Consider the following 14255-nt stretch of genomic DNA (forward strand, 5'->3'; position numbering starts at 1 on the left):
GTTGAGACAAAGAGTTAGCTCCTCCCCTGCAGTATACACCCTCATGCTGGCTTCCAGAGACCCAGTTCAAGCTTAGTGTCCGTAGGAGGCACACTGGATTTAAACCTTGTTATTCCGGACAAAGGGGGCGACGGATTCTTTCATGTCCCGATCTCCACCGAACCAACAACAGGCGAGCACGGGAGTTTTGCCTCTCTGTATCCTCTCCTGCGACGTGGGAAGCCACTGCCTGAGCTGACCTTTTTGGGCGACGGGCCCCTTTCACGGGCACCGATCTCCCCTTGAGTAACAGACGAGCACTGTTGTTACCTCCAGTATCCTCTTCTGCAGCCAGGCCTTTTATTGCCGGACATCTGCCCTGCCACTAGGTTTCACCCTCGGCTGTACAGAGGCACTATTCCCTGTGGCGTCCGTGCAGCCCCCACTGCATCACCACTGAAAAAGAGCGGATGATGGAAGGAGGCGGACGGTTCCTCTCCACCCCCCTTTCATGGGGATGGTGGATGGAGGCGCCCCTGCCTCTGGGTATGGCCTAGGGGTCGTTTTTTTTTTTTCTAGGGTGGTCACCTTTTCTGGGGGGCTCCTTAGCGCCGCGATTCTTTAACCCGCGGTGCGCGCCGGCCGAGGCCAGAAATGTAGTCCCCGGCTTCGGCCCTTTCTAGGCCGCGCTCTGGTAGGCTCCGCCCACTCCACGCATCACTCCTTCGACCCCGCCCACGCCTCTGGCGCTTCTCGCTCCCTGCGAGACTACACTGCAGGGTCTCGGCAGCCATCTTCCCCCTGCAGCACGCAGCGCCGGCCGGTCTCTTCTCACCCCCATGGAGGATCTTCCTTATCCACTCAATTGCGGGGCACAGGACCGGGTAAGGAGACGGCTTTATCTGCTTCCCTGCAGCGCTACCCCTCAGCTTCCTCATAGCAGCTCTGTGCATTACATTTGGGTACAACATGTCCCAGTCAAGGGGTAAAAAGGTCACTAAGGTTCATACCACCTTTTTCTCTGCTTGTACCACCTGCCAGGCTCCTCTTGCCAGGCCTCAGAGCTCCCCGTTCTGCCCAACCTGTGATGCCCTATGTGCCCAGGAGCCCCCCTCCGCCACTACCGACCCCAGTGCTCCTAGCCCCCCTGAGTGGGCCACGTCCCTGTCCCAATCCGTGGCTTCGCTAGCTAAGGCGATTGAATCCCTTCATGACCCCTCTGGGGAACGGGGCGTTCGTTTTCCTGGGTTAAGAGACCCCTCTATTACAGGGGAATCGTCGGCCAGCAGGGGCCGCTCTCACCCACAGGAGGTTCGGACATGCACAAAACGGATCCGCACTACCTCTCCTGATCGTTCACCTCGCCATTCAGCCTCCAATAGCTCCACTTCTGGCTCACCCTCCCCAGGGGCTAAAAGCGATCACGACTGAGTATGAGTCTGAGGCGTCCATGGACCCGGATTCCCCGGAGTTCCGTTCAACTGTCGACTCCCTCATTGAGGCTGTCAATCATACGATAAAGGTTAATGATGACCCTTATTCAGCTCCGGATCACGCAGTTTCCTTCACTAGAAACAAGCGATCCCATAAGGTGTTCGCCTCCCATCCGGATTTTCTAGAGATAGTTAGGAGGCACAGGGAGCGACCGGATAAACGCTTTACGGGCAAAAAGGCTCTGGAATCTAAATATCCCTTTTCCTCTGAGCTGGTTAAGGATTGGACGGAACGGTGTCGTGTTTGGCTACCAAAACGCTGTTATCAGTACCTGACGGGGCATCAATTAATAGTCCCACAGAGCGCCAGGTGGATTCCCTGGCGCGATCGGTGTATGAAGCCTCAGGTTCCTCCCTGTCCCCTTCATTCGCTGCGGCATGGGTCGCCAAAGCTATGGTTTCCTGGGCAGATACTCTGGCACATTCTTTTCAGGACCACGCTCTTCCGGCTGAGGCGGCGGACCTCGCCAAGCAACTTGCTATGGCAGCAGATTACGTGATGTACGCATCTTTAGACGCAGCAGACTGTGCGGCAACAGCGGCTTCAAACGCCGTCACCATCAGGAGAGCTATCTGGCTTAGAGAGTGGCGGGGGCGGATTCCTCCTCAAAAAAGTCTGATTTCTCTCCCCTTTCAGGGCGGACGCCTATTTGGAGAAAAATTGGACCAACTTATTTCTGATGCTACAGGGGGAAAAAGCAAGTTCCTCTCTCAACACAGACCAAAAGCTGCTTTTCAGCGCCAACAGTATTTTCTTTTTTGACCCTTTCGAGGTGGCCCTTTCTGGTCCAACTCCACTGCATCATCTAGATCAGAACGATGTACACGCACAGACAGAGACTCTCGGCCTTCTTACAAACCGAATCAGTCCTGGAGAGGAAGACCTAGACAACCCAGAACCAGAGGTTCTAGACCTGCCTGATTTCCTTCACAATGACTCGGGGAGTATTCCAGTCGACACCACCAAGGTAGGCGGACGCCTGCTTCTTTTTCGTCATGTCTGGCTTTCCGTCATCCCCGACGAATGGGTCAGAGACCTGGTGTCGTCTGGTTACAAAATAGAATTTTCCGTCTCCCCTCCAGCTCGGTTCTTTCTATCTCGTCTCCCAAGTTCAAGAGCTCAGTCACGCGCTCTCCATTGCGCCATCGAGTCCCTCCGCCAAAACGGGGTCATCGTTCCGGTTCCAGAACACGAGAGATTCAGAGGTTTCTACTCAAACCTCTTCGTCGTACCTAAGAAGGATGGGTCCGTGCACCCCATCTTGGACTTGAAACTCCTAAACAAGCACGCAAAAGTATGACACTTCCGGATGGAGTCCCTTCGGTCGGTCATTTCCTCATTGGAGCGAGACGAGTTCCTAGCATCAATAGACATCAGAGATGCTTATGGCTACGTTCACATTTGCGGTCTGCGCCGCAGCGTCGCCGCATGCGTCATGCGCCCCTATATTTAACATGGGGGCGCATGGACATGCGTCGCACTTGCGTTTTGCGCCGCATGCGTCCCTGCGGCGCCCGCGTCCGGGCGCAGAGGACGCAGCAAGTTTCATTTTTGCTGCGTCCAAAATCAATGAAAAAAAAGGACGCATGCGGCGCAAAACGCAGCGTTGTGCATGCGTTTTGCTGCGTTTTTGTTTGCGTTGTGCGTTGCGGCGCCGAAGCTGCGGCGCACAACGCAAATGTGAACGTAGCCTATCTTCACATTCCAATCTTTCCGCCACACCAAAGGTTCCTCCATTTCGCCATCCAAGAGGACCATTTTCAATTCACGGCCTTGCCCTTCGGTCTTGCCACAGCACCCAGGGTATTCACGAAGGTCATGGCTGCTGTCATGGCCATCCTGCACTCCCGAGAAGTGGTCGTGTTGCCATACCTAGACGACCTTCTGGTCAAAGGTCCATCTTTTCATGCCTGAGAAGCAAGTGCCCGCATTACGTTGGATTCCCTTTCGCGCCTAGGCTGGTTAATCAACCTGGACAAATCCTCCCCTGTTTCAGGTTGAAGGATCTCTTTCCTAGGCATGATCCTAGACACGTCCAAGGGGCTGATCTTCCTTCATCGGTCCAAGGCCCAAGCGCTTCAACAGGGGGCCCGGACGCTTTTTCGCCCTTGCCCGCTGTCCATTCAGTTTGCCATGAAGATCCTGGGGAAGATGTTGGCCTCAATGGAAGCGATTCCCTTCGCCCAACTGCATCTCCGTCCCTTACAACAAGCTCTACTGGACAACTGGGACAGGAGTCCCTTTACCCTCGACCGACCATGCCCTCTGTCCCCGCGGACCAGGCAGGCGCTCACGTGGTGGACTTTGGAGTCAACTCTCCACCAGGGGAGGTCTTTTCTTCCGATCCATTGGCTGGTGGTGACCACCGACGCCAGTCTCCTCGGTTGGGGAGTGGTGTTTCTCCACCACACTGCCCAGGGCCGTTGGTCGATGCGGGAGTCGAAACTTCCCATAAACATTCTGGAGATCCGTGCTATAAGGTTTGCCCTCAGAAGTTTTCACCCTCTGCTTGCGGGTCACCCAGTCCGAATACAGTCAGACAATGTCACAGCTGTGGCGTACATAAACCATCAAGGGGGCACTCGCAGCAGGGCAGCGATGCAGGATGTCACACACATCTTCCGATGGGCCGAGGACAACCACTCCACCATTTCCGCGGTACACATTCCGGGTGTCGAGAACTGGGCGGCAGACTTTCTCAGCCGTCAGGGTCTCGCCTCGGGAGAGTGGGAGCTCCATCCAGAGGTTTTTCATCAAATCTGCCTTTGCTGGGGGACTCCGGACGTGGATCTGATGGCATCCAGGCTCAACGCCAAAGTCCCCAACTTCATAGCGCGTTCTCGGGATCCCCGGGCCGTTGGGGTGGATGCTCTGGTATTCCCATGGCACCGGTTCCGATTCCCGTACGTGTTCCCTCCACTTGAAAAATCAAGATAGAGGGGATTCCGGTGATCCTTATCGCCCCGGATTTGCCGCGCCGTGCATGGTATGCGGAACTAGTGCATCTCGTATCCGACGTTCCCTGGCGGTTGCCAGACCGCCCAGATCCACTGCGCCAAGGACCGATCTACCATCAGAGCTCAGGGGCCCTACGTTTAACGGCGTGGCTGTTGAAACCTGGATCCTAACTCAAGCAGGTTTCTCCCAGCAGGTCATTTCCACCATGATCAAAGCTCGCAAGACGTCTTCCGCTCGCATCTACCACCGCACCTGGAAAGCCTTCTTCTCTTGGTGCAGACTCCGCGGTCGTCCCCCTCTCGTTTTCTCCATTCCGTTCATTCTGGAATTTCTCCAGTCCGGCTTGGATTCCGGCCTGGCCCTCAGTTCCCTCAAGGGCCAGATTTCAGCGCTGTCGGTGTTGTTCCAGCGTAAGATTGCTACTAACTCGCAAGTCAAGACCTTCATTCAAGGAGTCTCCCACGTGGTTTCCCCCTTCAGAATGCCACTAGAGACCTGGGATCTCAACTTGGTCCTGAGTGTCCTTCAGGAACCTCCGTTTGAACCTCTGCTAGACGTCCCGCTATCTATTCTCTCTTGGAAGGTGGCCTTCCTTGTGGCGATAACGTCTCTCAGGCGCGTCTCGGAGTTGGCTGCACTTTCCTGCCGGGCGCCCTTCCTTTCCTTCCACCAGGACAAAGTAGTCTTACGCCCATCTCCCGCTTTTCTCCCTAAGGTGGTGTCATCTTTTCACCTCAATGAAGATATTATTCTTCCCTCCTTTTGCCCTCAGCCAAAACATAGGGTCGAAAAGGCCCTTCTCACTTTGGACATGGTACGGGCTTTCAGGAGGTACGTCTCTAGGACTGCCTCTTTCCGTAAATCGGATTCCCTCTTTATCCTCCATGAGGGTCACAGGAAGGGTTCAGCCGCGTCTAAGGCTACGATAGCCAGATGGATCCGATCGGCTATCCAAGAAGCTTATCGGGTCAGGGGCAGGCCTATCCCGGCGGGGGTTAGAGCTCACTCTACTCGGTCAGTTGGTGCTTCCTGGGCCATTCGGCACCAGGCGTCGGCGGAGCAGGTTTGCAAGGCCGCAACATGGTCTAGCCTGCATACTTTCACATAGCACTACAACGTCCACACTCATTCTTCCGCAGATGCGGCCCTTGGCAGGCGTATTCTGCAGGCGGCCGTTGTGCATTTATAAGTCAGATTGTACACCGAGTTATTTGGTTGTATTGTTCCCCACCCAGGGACTGCTTTGGGACATCCCATGGTCCTGTGTCCCCCAATGTGGCGAAGGAGAAATGGGGATTTTTGTGTACCCACCGTAAAATCCTTTTCTCTGAGCCACTCATTGGGGGACACAGCACCCACCCTGTTAGCCTTACGGCTCGTTACCTTTTTGGTTCTTGACTTTTTCTGACATGTCCTACTCTGTTATGTATTATATTGATATTAATCTCCTACTGCTTTTGCACTGAACTGGGTCTCTGGAAGCCAGCATGAGGGTGTATACTGCAGGGGAGGAGCTAACCTTTTTTGTCTCAACTTAGTGTCAGCCTCCTAGTGACAGCAGCATAACACCCATGGTCCTGTGTCCCCCAATGAGTGGCTCGGAGAAAAGGATTTTACGGTGAGTACACAAAAATCCCTATTTTATCGAGCGCAGCGGCTGTATCCGCGCCCCGGGCCCTTACTGACAGCCGGCCCTTACTGACAGCCGGCCCCCATGCAGAGCCAGTGTCGGGGCGCGGTTACAGGTGCCACTCTCTATACTCAGAGCAGTAACTAAACCTGCATTGGTGGCGCCACGTGACTGAAAGCCGGGGAAAGTAAATTAATTTTCTCCCCACAGTGTTTGGCTACGTGGCGTCTTCGAGCAGGTGAATAACACAATTAACCCCGTGTCTGCAGGTTAATGGCGTTTTTCTGGTGACAGGTTCCATGATTTGACACTGCAAGGGGAACAACTAGTTTTCCCACAAAGTGGTGCTGCAATTTGAAAACTACAGTGGCCCTGACGTGAACGCTATGTCTGACCTTACCTTAATTCCCGACATCCATTGTAAGGCGACTTTCAGAGCAACTTGTGTGCTATCATTTCACAACAGCTTGAGTGCCAGAAGTTGCTGATTCCTGATCTGTCAAGTTAAGGCCCCCCACCACATTAGACTAAACCACCAATATCGACAGGCTTGGCAGACCATCTAATGAATATGAGGGCCTCCTTACTCTTCTCCCGACCAATGATGTGTAGGGGATAAGGATCAAGCATGTCTGATTTCAGAGTGCTGATCCTTTTGTTCTGGGCGAGATAAACCACCACCAGCCACTCTCACTAGAGCAGTCTGGAGAGATAGCTGCCATCAGAACGATCCATTGTGTAAGGGCCCCATACTCTGTTTTACTTATTTCTGGATGTACCTAGCTGTTGATTTACAACAATTACCTATTTTGTTCCTAAAGTTCTTTGACCTGAAATCACATTTCTCCTGTGGCTCATGTGACGTTGTGTTGGATATTGATAACATCCTGGAAAAGGTTGATTGCAGCGTTTCGAAGGAGCTGAAAATCTCTCTTGTGGTAAGCTTTATTTTAGGCCATTTCTTTTTAACGAGAGGTGAATTTGTGTGAACATGTTCTAATGTTTTCTTGGCAAGAGATGCTACTAAAAAAGTAGATGACTCCTAAACTATTATATTTGTGGTTATACATATGGTTTCATTGTTGTTTTTATATTTTCTAATAAATGTGCAAAATGCCCCATTGTGATCTGTGACGCCTGTTCATGTACCACCGTTATGCTTGTTTGGCTGATTGGTTTGAGAGGTGACTTTAGGTTACTCCATGATCTTCTAGTGAGCTTCCACCCTAACGAATGCTTTATTCATATTACATGCATTCAAGAATGGCCGCTACACAGTGCATGTATCTGTGCTGTTCAGGAAACGCAAAAGGGGAACACCAAACATATGGTCAGGAAATCTGGAGCAAAGATTAGAAAAATTAAATAAAAACACCTTTTATTAGACAAGCAATGGTATATGATGGCACTAAGGAAAGAGCCCCTGCACTACATAAGAAACAAAATACCATACTTAATGGAGTTTAAAAAATACAAATAATAATCTTGGACCACACACAGAATTCCTAAACATATGTAATACAAATCAAATCTAGTACAATACAGTAATGGCTGATTGTTGTTACAATTTCCAAACAATCTACAGAGCCTAAAAAAATGTCGTCAATATGATGACTATAGTGGGTTAAAATGAATTGACCAGACACGGGCAGATACTGCTATGCTAGAGAACCGTTAGTGATGAGCGAGTGTACTCGTTGCTCAGGTTTCCCGAGCATGCTCGGGTGATCTCCGAGGATTTGTGACTGCTCGGAGATTGTTTTCTTTGCCTCAGCTGCATGATTTACAGCTGCTAGACAGGCTGAATACATGTGGGATTCCCTAGCAACCAGGCAACCCCCACATGTACTCAGGCTGGCTAGCAGCCATAAATCATGCAGCTGAGTCAACAAAAAATAAATCTCCAAGCAGTCACAAATACTCGGAGACCACCCGGGCATGCTCAGGAAAACCCGAGCAACAAGTATACTCGCTCATCACTAATAACCATCCATAAGAACACCTGCTGCTGGAATATAATAATAAGTGTGCTGTTGAATTACAAGGAAGGCCACACTATAGAAACAAAATTAGTGAATACTAATACTGTTCTGGTTCTGCATACTGTGTACATTCAGCTGCAAATGGACGATGGGTGTCAAACTTCAACCGGTCTGACATTGATGACCTATTCTTGGAGCTCGTGCAGACGGCTGACATTCTGTGCACATGTCAGAATTTTTTCTTTTGACCATGCTGGTTCAAGGAATAAATTGCTACATGCCTGAGTATGATCCAATATTCTAATCGTACTCTGCCATTCAAGTTAATGAGTCTGTGGAAACCTTCAGACTGCACTTGGATGACTTCTGAGTGCAGTCCAATTTCCATTTACTGAGAAAATGGAGAAGATAAGGACATTTTCTTTTTCTCTCCATCTTTCCTCATCCGAGGGAATCTGAGCACACTGTAATCTCACTCTGATTTAACCTCTGATCAGAGTTTGATCAGTGTGAGATTTGCATAATCGGCCCAATTCTCTCAGATGGCAAAATTTGAGATAGGGCTAGGTGCAGATGACAGTAAACTAAGTTAGGACATTAATAGATAAGTCCTAGGGAAAAAAATTCCTATATTCACCCATTCGTTTTATTTTCTTGAAAATAGAATTCTGATTGTGAAAATGCCAACCAGTGATTTGCATGTCATGCAGCTTTAAAATTATAAAATGGAAGCTTTTTCCCGTATAGTCTAGCTGTGGGAAGCTTTTATAGTCCTAGTATATTTCACTGGCATTTTATTCTTGGCTGCAAAATAAGTAAAATGATTGATGCAGAACCCAACCTGTTGTCTCCGTCCCTATTATCTGGCAGACTGTAACCCCGCAGGGGCAGGACCGTCTCTGTACAAGTCAGTCATGGTTAGTTTGTTCACTGTAACTTATATCTGTACTTTCTATGTAACCCCTTCCCATGTACAGCACCTGGAGTCAATGGTGCTCTTAAATAATATTTAAGTATAGTTAAGTATGTAGTTATTGAAAAAGAGATCAGGTATTTACTTTTTACCATTAACTGATTAACTGCAGGAACCAGGTGAAGAGGATCGTAAGATAATCACAAATGCATATAACAGAGTCGTGAAGCTGATTTCTGAAGAGACGTGTCTCATCTCAGCCTTAAAGGAAAAATATCTGTCCAGTCTTGCAGTAAGTGACTTTAATCTTAAAGTCTGTTTTAAATAATCTTTCATTTGTGACAAAAATGCAAGCGCAGATACTTTAAAAGTATTCTTATGAATTGTACATTTGTTAAAAAATGTCTTTGTAAACCTACCGTTATTTTCCGGCGTATAAGACGACTTTTTAACCCCTGAAAATCTTCTCAAAAGTCGGGGGTTGTCTTATACGCCGGGTACGGCGTGTGTAGGGAGCGGTCCTGGATGGTTCCCAGGGTCTGGAGGAGAGGAGACTCTCCTTCAGGCCCTGGGATCCATATTCATGTTAAAAAAAAAAAAAAAAAAAAAAGAATAAAAATATGGCTATACTTGCCTTCCGACGGCCCCCGGCTCTCAGCGGTGCAAGCGGCAGCCTCCGTTCCCAAGGATGCATTGCGCGAAGGACCGGAGATGACGCCGCGGTCACGCCCCATGTGGGAAGTAAGCGGATCAATGCATTCCTATGTGTGCGGAATCCCCGCGATTCCGCAAATTAATGAACATGCTGCGTTTTTTTTTCCGGAATGCGTTTCCGCTCCGGAAAAAAAAACGCAGCATGTGCATGCAAAATGCGGATTGCATTCTATTAATAGGATGCTTAATGTGAGCGTTTTTTTCACGTTTTTATAGTGAAAAAAATGCGAATAATCTGGAACATGTGCACACAGCTTAACGCCTAAAAGTGCTCTCTGATAGCCCTTCTCTTTTTGGGTGTCGTTTTCTTTGTAGCCTGCCTGTTCTCCTTTAATGCTGTGTGGCCAAAGTTTTAATTTGCCTCAAACTAGGTCTTGCCATTCTGAAACTCCCAAGAAAACATAATTAGGGTACGTTCACACAGGACTTTTTTGCTGCTTTTTTTTGCTGCTTTTTTTTATGCTAATTTAGGTGCGTTTTTTTGGTGCGTTTTTGGTGCGTTTTTTGGGTATGTTCACACAGGACTTTTTTGCTGCAGATTTTTGCTGCAGATTTTTGCTGCTTTTTTTTATGCCAATTTTCAGCTGCTAGGACACCTCATAATGGCTCTTTACACCTTACTACCAGGAACTCCCTCACAATAGATCACAATCAGGACACCTCACAATGGCTCTTCACACCTCACAATGGCTCACAATGGCTCTTCACACCTCACTACCAGGAACTCCCTCACAATAGATCACAATCAGGACACCTCACAATGGCTCTTCACACCTGACAATGGCTCACAATGGCTCTTCACACCTCACTACCAGGAACTCCCTCACAATAGATCACAATCAGGACACCTCACAATGGCTCTTCACACCTCACAATGGCTCACAATGGCTCTTCACACCTCACTAACCACACCCCTAAGCTCTTGGCTGTGAGATCCCTTCCTGCTGGCCATGATTTTCTGCACAAAAAAAGCAGCAAATAATGCTACATGCGTTTTCTCAGCGTTTTTGCAGCGTTTTTTTCATCACCCATTCAAGTCAATGGGTGAAAAAACGCTGCAAAAACGCTGCAAAAACGCTGAAAGAAGTGACATGCCCTATGTCCAAAAAAAGCAGCAAAGCAGAAAAAACTGATCAAACAAAAAACCAACGTGTGTGCATGAGATTTCTGAAATCTCATAGGCTTTACTGGTACTGTAAAAAGCAGCTGAAAATTAGCATAAAAAAAAGCAGCAAAAAAAAGCAGCAAAAAAGTCCTGTGTGAACGTACCCTTAAGTGGTGGTAATGCTGGTGAGTGAAGTGACCATTCCTGTGATGTTCATCAAGATAGGATGATGTTCTATCCTGTTCCATACTTTCTGTATAAAGTGGTCTCCTTTTTTTTACCCAAAAGAGGAAATAGTCCGACATTTTTTGTTTAACGCTAGCTTACATTCTCGCCATATTTTGGATGTGGTTATAGCTTTTCAATGTATTTGTCTCTCAACTTTTAGATAGTATGGACTTGACATGTTATGTCCCAAAGGGACAGTGAAAAGTCTTGTTGGCCTCTCTAGCTACACTGCTTTTTTTTATCTAGTTGGTCTTTGATTATTCATAAAGTAACAAAGGTAAGGCTGTGTGCACATGTTGCAGATTTGGTGCGTTTTTTCCTTGCAGGTTTTCTAGATAAACCTGAAGCAAACCTGATGCAAGCAAAGCAAAGTGAATGAGAAGCCTGAAGTGTCATGCATGTTGAGTATTTTTGACTTGCAGATTTGGTTCAAAAAATTATCTGCAGTCAATTCTCTGTGTATTTTTCACCATTGACGTCACTAAAATCCGTAAAAAATGCAGGGAATAAACACTGCAAAACGCGCTTTAGTTCAGCTGCGTTTTTCCAGCTGAGAGATGCAGAAATGGTGCAGAAATTTTACTCAACGCGTGCACATAGCCTAATAATGATATTTTATACCGAATTGAAGCTCATTGTATTGCAGCAGTAGAGGCTTCCTTGGCTTCAGCACGTTGGCTACTCTTCAAATATTCAACATGGCCACTTGTTCTTTCATGAAGCTGTGAATAAATTGATATTCTGAAACAATGTTGCCGGAATTTAATTCTGAATTTTTTGTTTTCTTGAAGCATTGTTATTGCAATAAGGTATGGTGTAAGTTAGTCTGCAAATCTTGCATAAAGCCTTATCCAGCAGTGTTAAAATGTGTATAGTGTGAACACTGTCTGAGTAGCTTTTATTTTTTCCCTGCTTGATATTCAGCATGTACTACAAGCTCTTTATATATATTTATATTATTTTTTACATTTCAGTTCAAAAAGAACATGTCTGAATGGATAAATAAAAACCCAAATGTGGATGATTTGATAACTGTCAAGAAGAGTATTAAGGGCTTGAAAGCGCAGCTGAGATGGAAACTTCTTGAGAGCAGCAGCATGGAAGAGGTTTGATTTAGTTTTAACGTCTTGTTTCTAAAACAAAGCAACCCATTGTTCTGTGTATGAATGAATGAGAGGTATGCATTTTCACCATTAGGGCCAGTGCTCTCATCGGGCAGGTATAGGCCCACTCTACCTTACAAAGGATCGCTCAATTGAGAGCTCCTGTGTGCTGTATAAGGTCTCTGCCATACTCCTCTGTCAGCGTCTTATGTCAAGGAGAAAAAAGACAACTTTGGGCAGTCGGGAATCCCTCATACACATTAGACTCTCCTCTGACCGCATTCAGCCAATTTTAGTCCAATGGGTATGGGAGCCTTTAGGCTATAAGGATGCACCAAGTCTTTTAGTCTTACTACACAGTTAATGTAGAACGGCAGCTGTTCTATTGGGCGGCTCTATGTTTGTATCTTCAGAATTTCTCCAGGCAAGCTGATAGTTAATAGACCTAAAAGGGTTGTCCGGACTTGTGATGTTGATGACCTCTTTTACCAATTTAGTGGCCATTGCAAAGAATTGCTCATCTGCACTAGGTCAATAATATCGGACAGCATTTCAAGTTTAGGTGTAACACTAGCTATCTTGTGATGGAAAGTAGAATTAATCAAGGAACTATTCTATCATTTTTAGAAACTTGTATCATGACACAATAGAAATCCCCCCTCTATTGGAATTAATTCAAACAGCGTTCCCAAATACTAATTAAATGGTTTATTCTTTTCCTTTTCTAAAGTGATTATTACATATAGTGTGAAGAGTTTTCTATTTTTTTTTTTCAAGGCATTTGTAGCCCAGATGAACCGAAAATTACGTCACATAAATGCAGTGTAAATATTCCATAATATATATATCTAATATATCTGATGATTTACCTGTTTTGCAGTCCGATGACTACAATGCAACAGCTCACAGTGAAGTGAAACATGAAATTGAAACCATAAGGAACAAGATATTCTATGAGATACAACAAGAGCAAAATGAATATGTGAGTTGATGTATTTTAAGTGTCTTTGATTTATTTAAAGAAAACCTTTCAGCAGCATTTTACTAAGCAAAGTGCAGCCGGACATATTGAGTAAAATGATACCTCAGGTGAAGAAATCTGTTTTGTAGATTTTCTTTAATCTCTGATGTTTTCTTGTATTCATATCATACCGGCGCCTTTTTACTGAAGCCCACCATTGGTCCTAGCTGCGGGCGGCGCTTGCACAGATTGATCTAATGGTGGACTTCAGTAAAATGGCACCGTGGTGATGATTTGATTCCCTTTCAGAATGTCCATCCACTATGTTGTCGGCTGTCACCCATGCTCAGTAGCTCTTGCCACACACTCTCAGTACCTATCTGGCTGCCTGTATGCTCCAATGCACAGGGGATATGGCACACGGGAATCTGCAGCTTTCTCACCATCACATTAGGGGGAAGTTCCGAGACGGTCACAATAACAGCAATAAGTCTCTATTACCAATATCTAGCTACAGGAGTATTTTTTTTTTTTTTAAACAATTATTTTAATTGAAAACATGTTCTGATTTGCATGAGAACAGAATAATGTAACTTTTTATAATGAAATAACAGCTTTTAAACTTTTAACTAGAGGATTTAATTTATTCAATTTCAAAAAATCAGCCAGAGAAATGTAGAAGAGTCATCCTGGGAAGGGGAGAAGTGTCTGCTGGGTGGCTCCTTTTTGGCTTCATCCTGTCTGCCAACGCGGTTATATCATTGCTCGTACTATATGACCTATAAGTTGCCAATAAAAATTGGATAGAAATTGTTAGCGAAATACTTACCTGTGTGCTGCCATTTTTTAGGGGACTTTGTTCCTGTGGCTAGCAGTCTTCTCACTCTGCTTGCCCGACCCTCCTTCTTATTTAGACCTTGCTAGCCCGTGCACTCAAACTGGAGGGAGATTGCTGTTCGGTGTGCTGTTTTTCCAAATCTCTGGCTTTGATGCGCAGGTATATGTCGTCTTCTTCCTGTCTCTCTCCATTTCTGCTTCAGCACAGACACCAGCAGCCTGCTTTGCTGCTCCGTTCCATCTCAATAAATGACACCAGCCCAGTACAATGAGCTCTGTGGCCAGAGAGATGTCCAAATTCTGAGCTCACTGTACTGGTGTGAATAATTGTGATGACCTCAAAGGTCCTCC

The 14255-nt window shown here is 46.7% G+C and overlaps 1 protein-coding gene across 5 annotated transcripts in view; it reads left to right on the top strand.

Moving 5' to 3' along the window:
- The window catches only part of STK31 (serine/threonine kinase 31), a 150438-nt gene that overhangs the window by 83496 nt on the left and 52687 nt on the right, over window positions 1-14255 (top strand). For all 5 annotated transcript variants that reach the window (XM_077268772.1, XM_077268775.1, XM_077268776.1 and 2 more), the window contains 4 exons: window positions 6883-6999; window positions 9129-9248; window positions 11978-12109; window positions 12987-13088. In XM_077268772.1, the coding sequence (XP_077124887.1) occupies window positions 6883-6999; window positions 9129-9248; window positions 11978-12109; window positions 12987-13088 (471 nt within the window). The remainder of the gene's footprint in view (window positions 1-6882; window positions 7000-9128; window positions 9249-11977; window positions 12110-12986; window positions 13089-14255) is intronic.

This window comes from Ranitomeya variabilis, chromosome 6 (genome assembly GCF_051348905.1).
Source record: "Ranitomeya variabilis isolate aRanVar5 chromosome 6, aRanVar5.hap1, whole genome shotgun sequence".
Classification (NCBI taxonomy): domain Eukaryota; kingdom Metazoa; phylum Chordata; class Amphibia; order Anura; family Dendrobatidae; genus Ranitomeya; species Ranitomeya variabilis.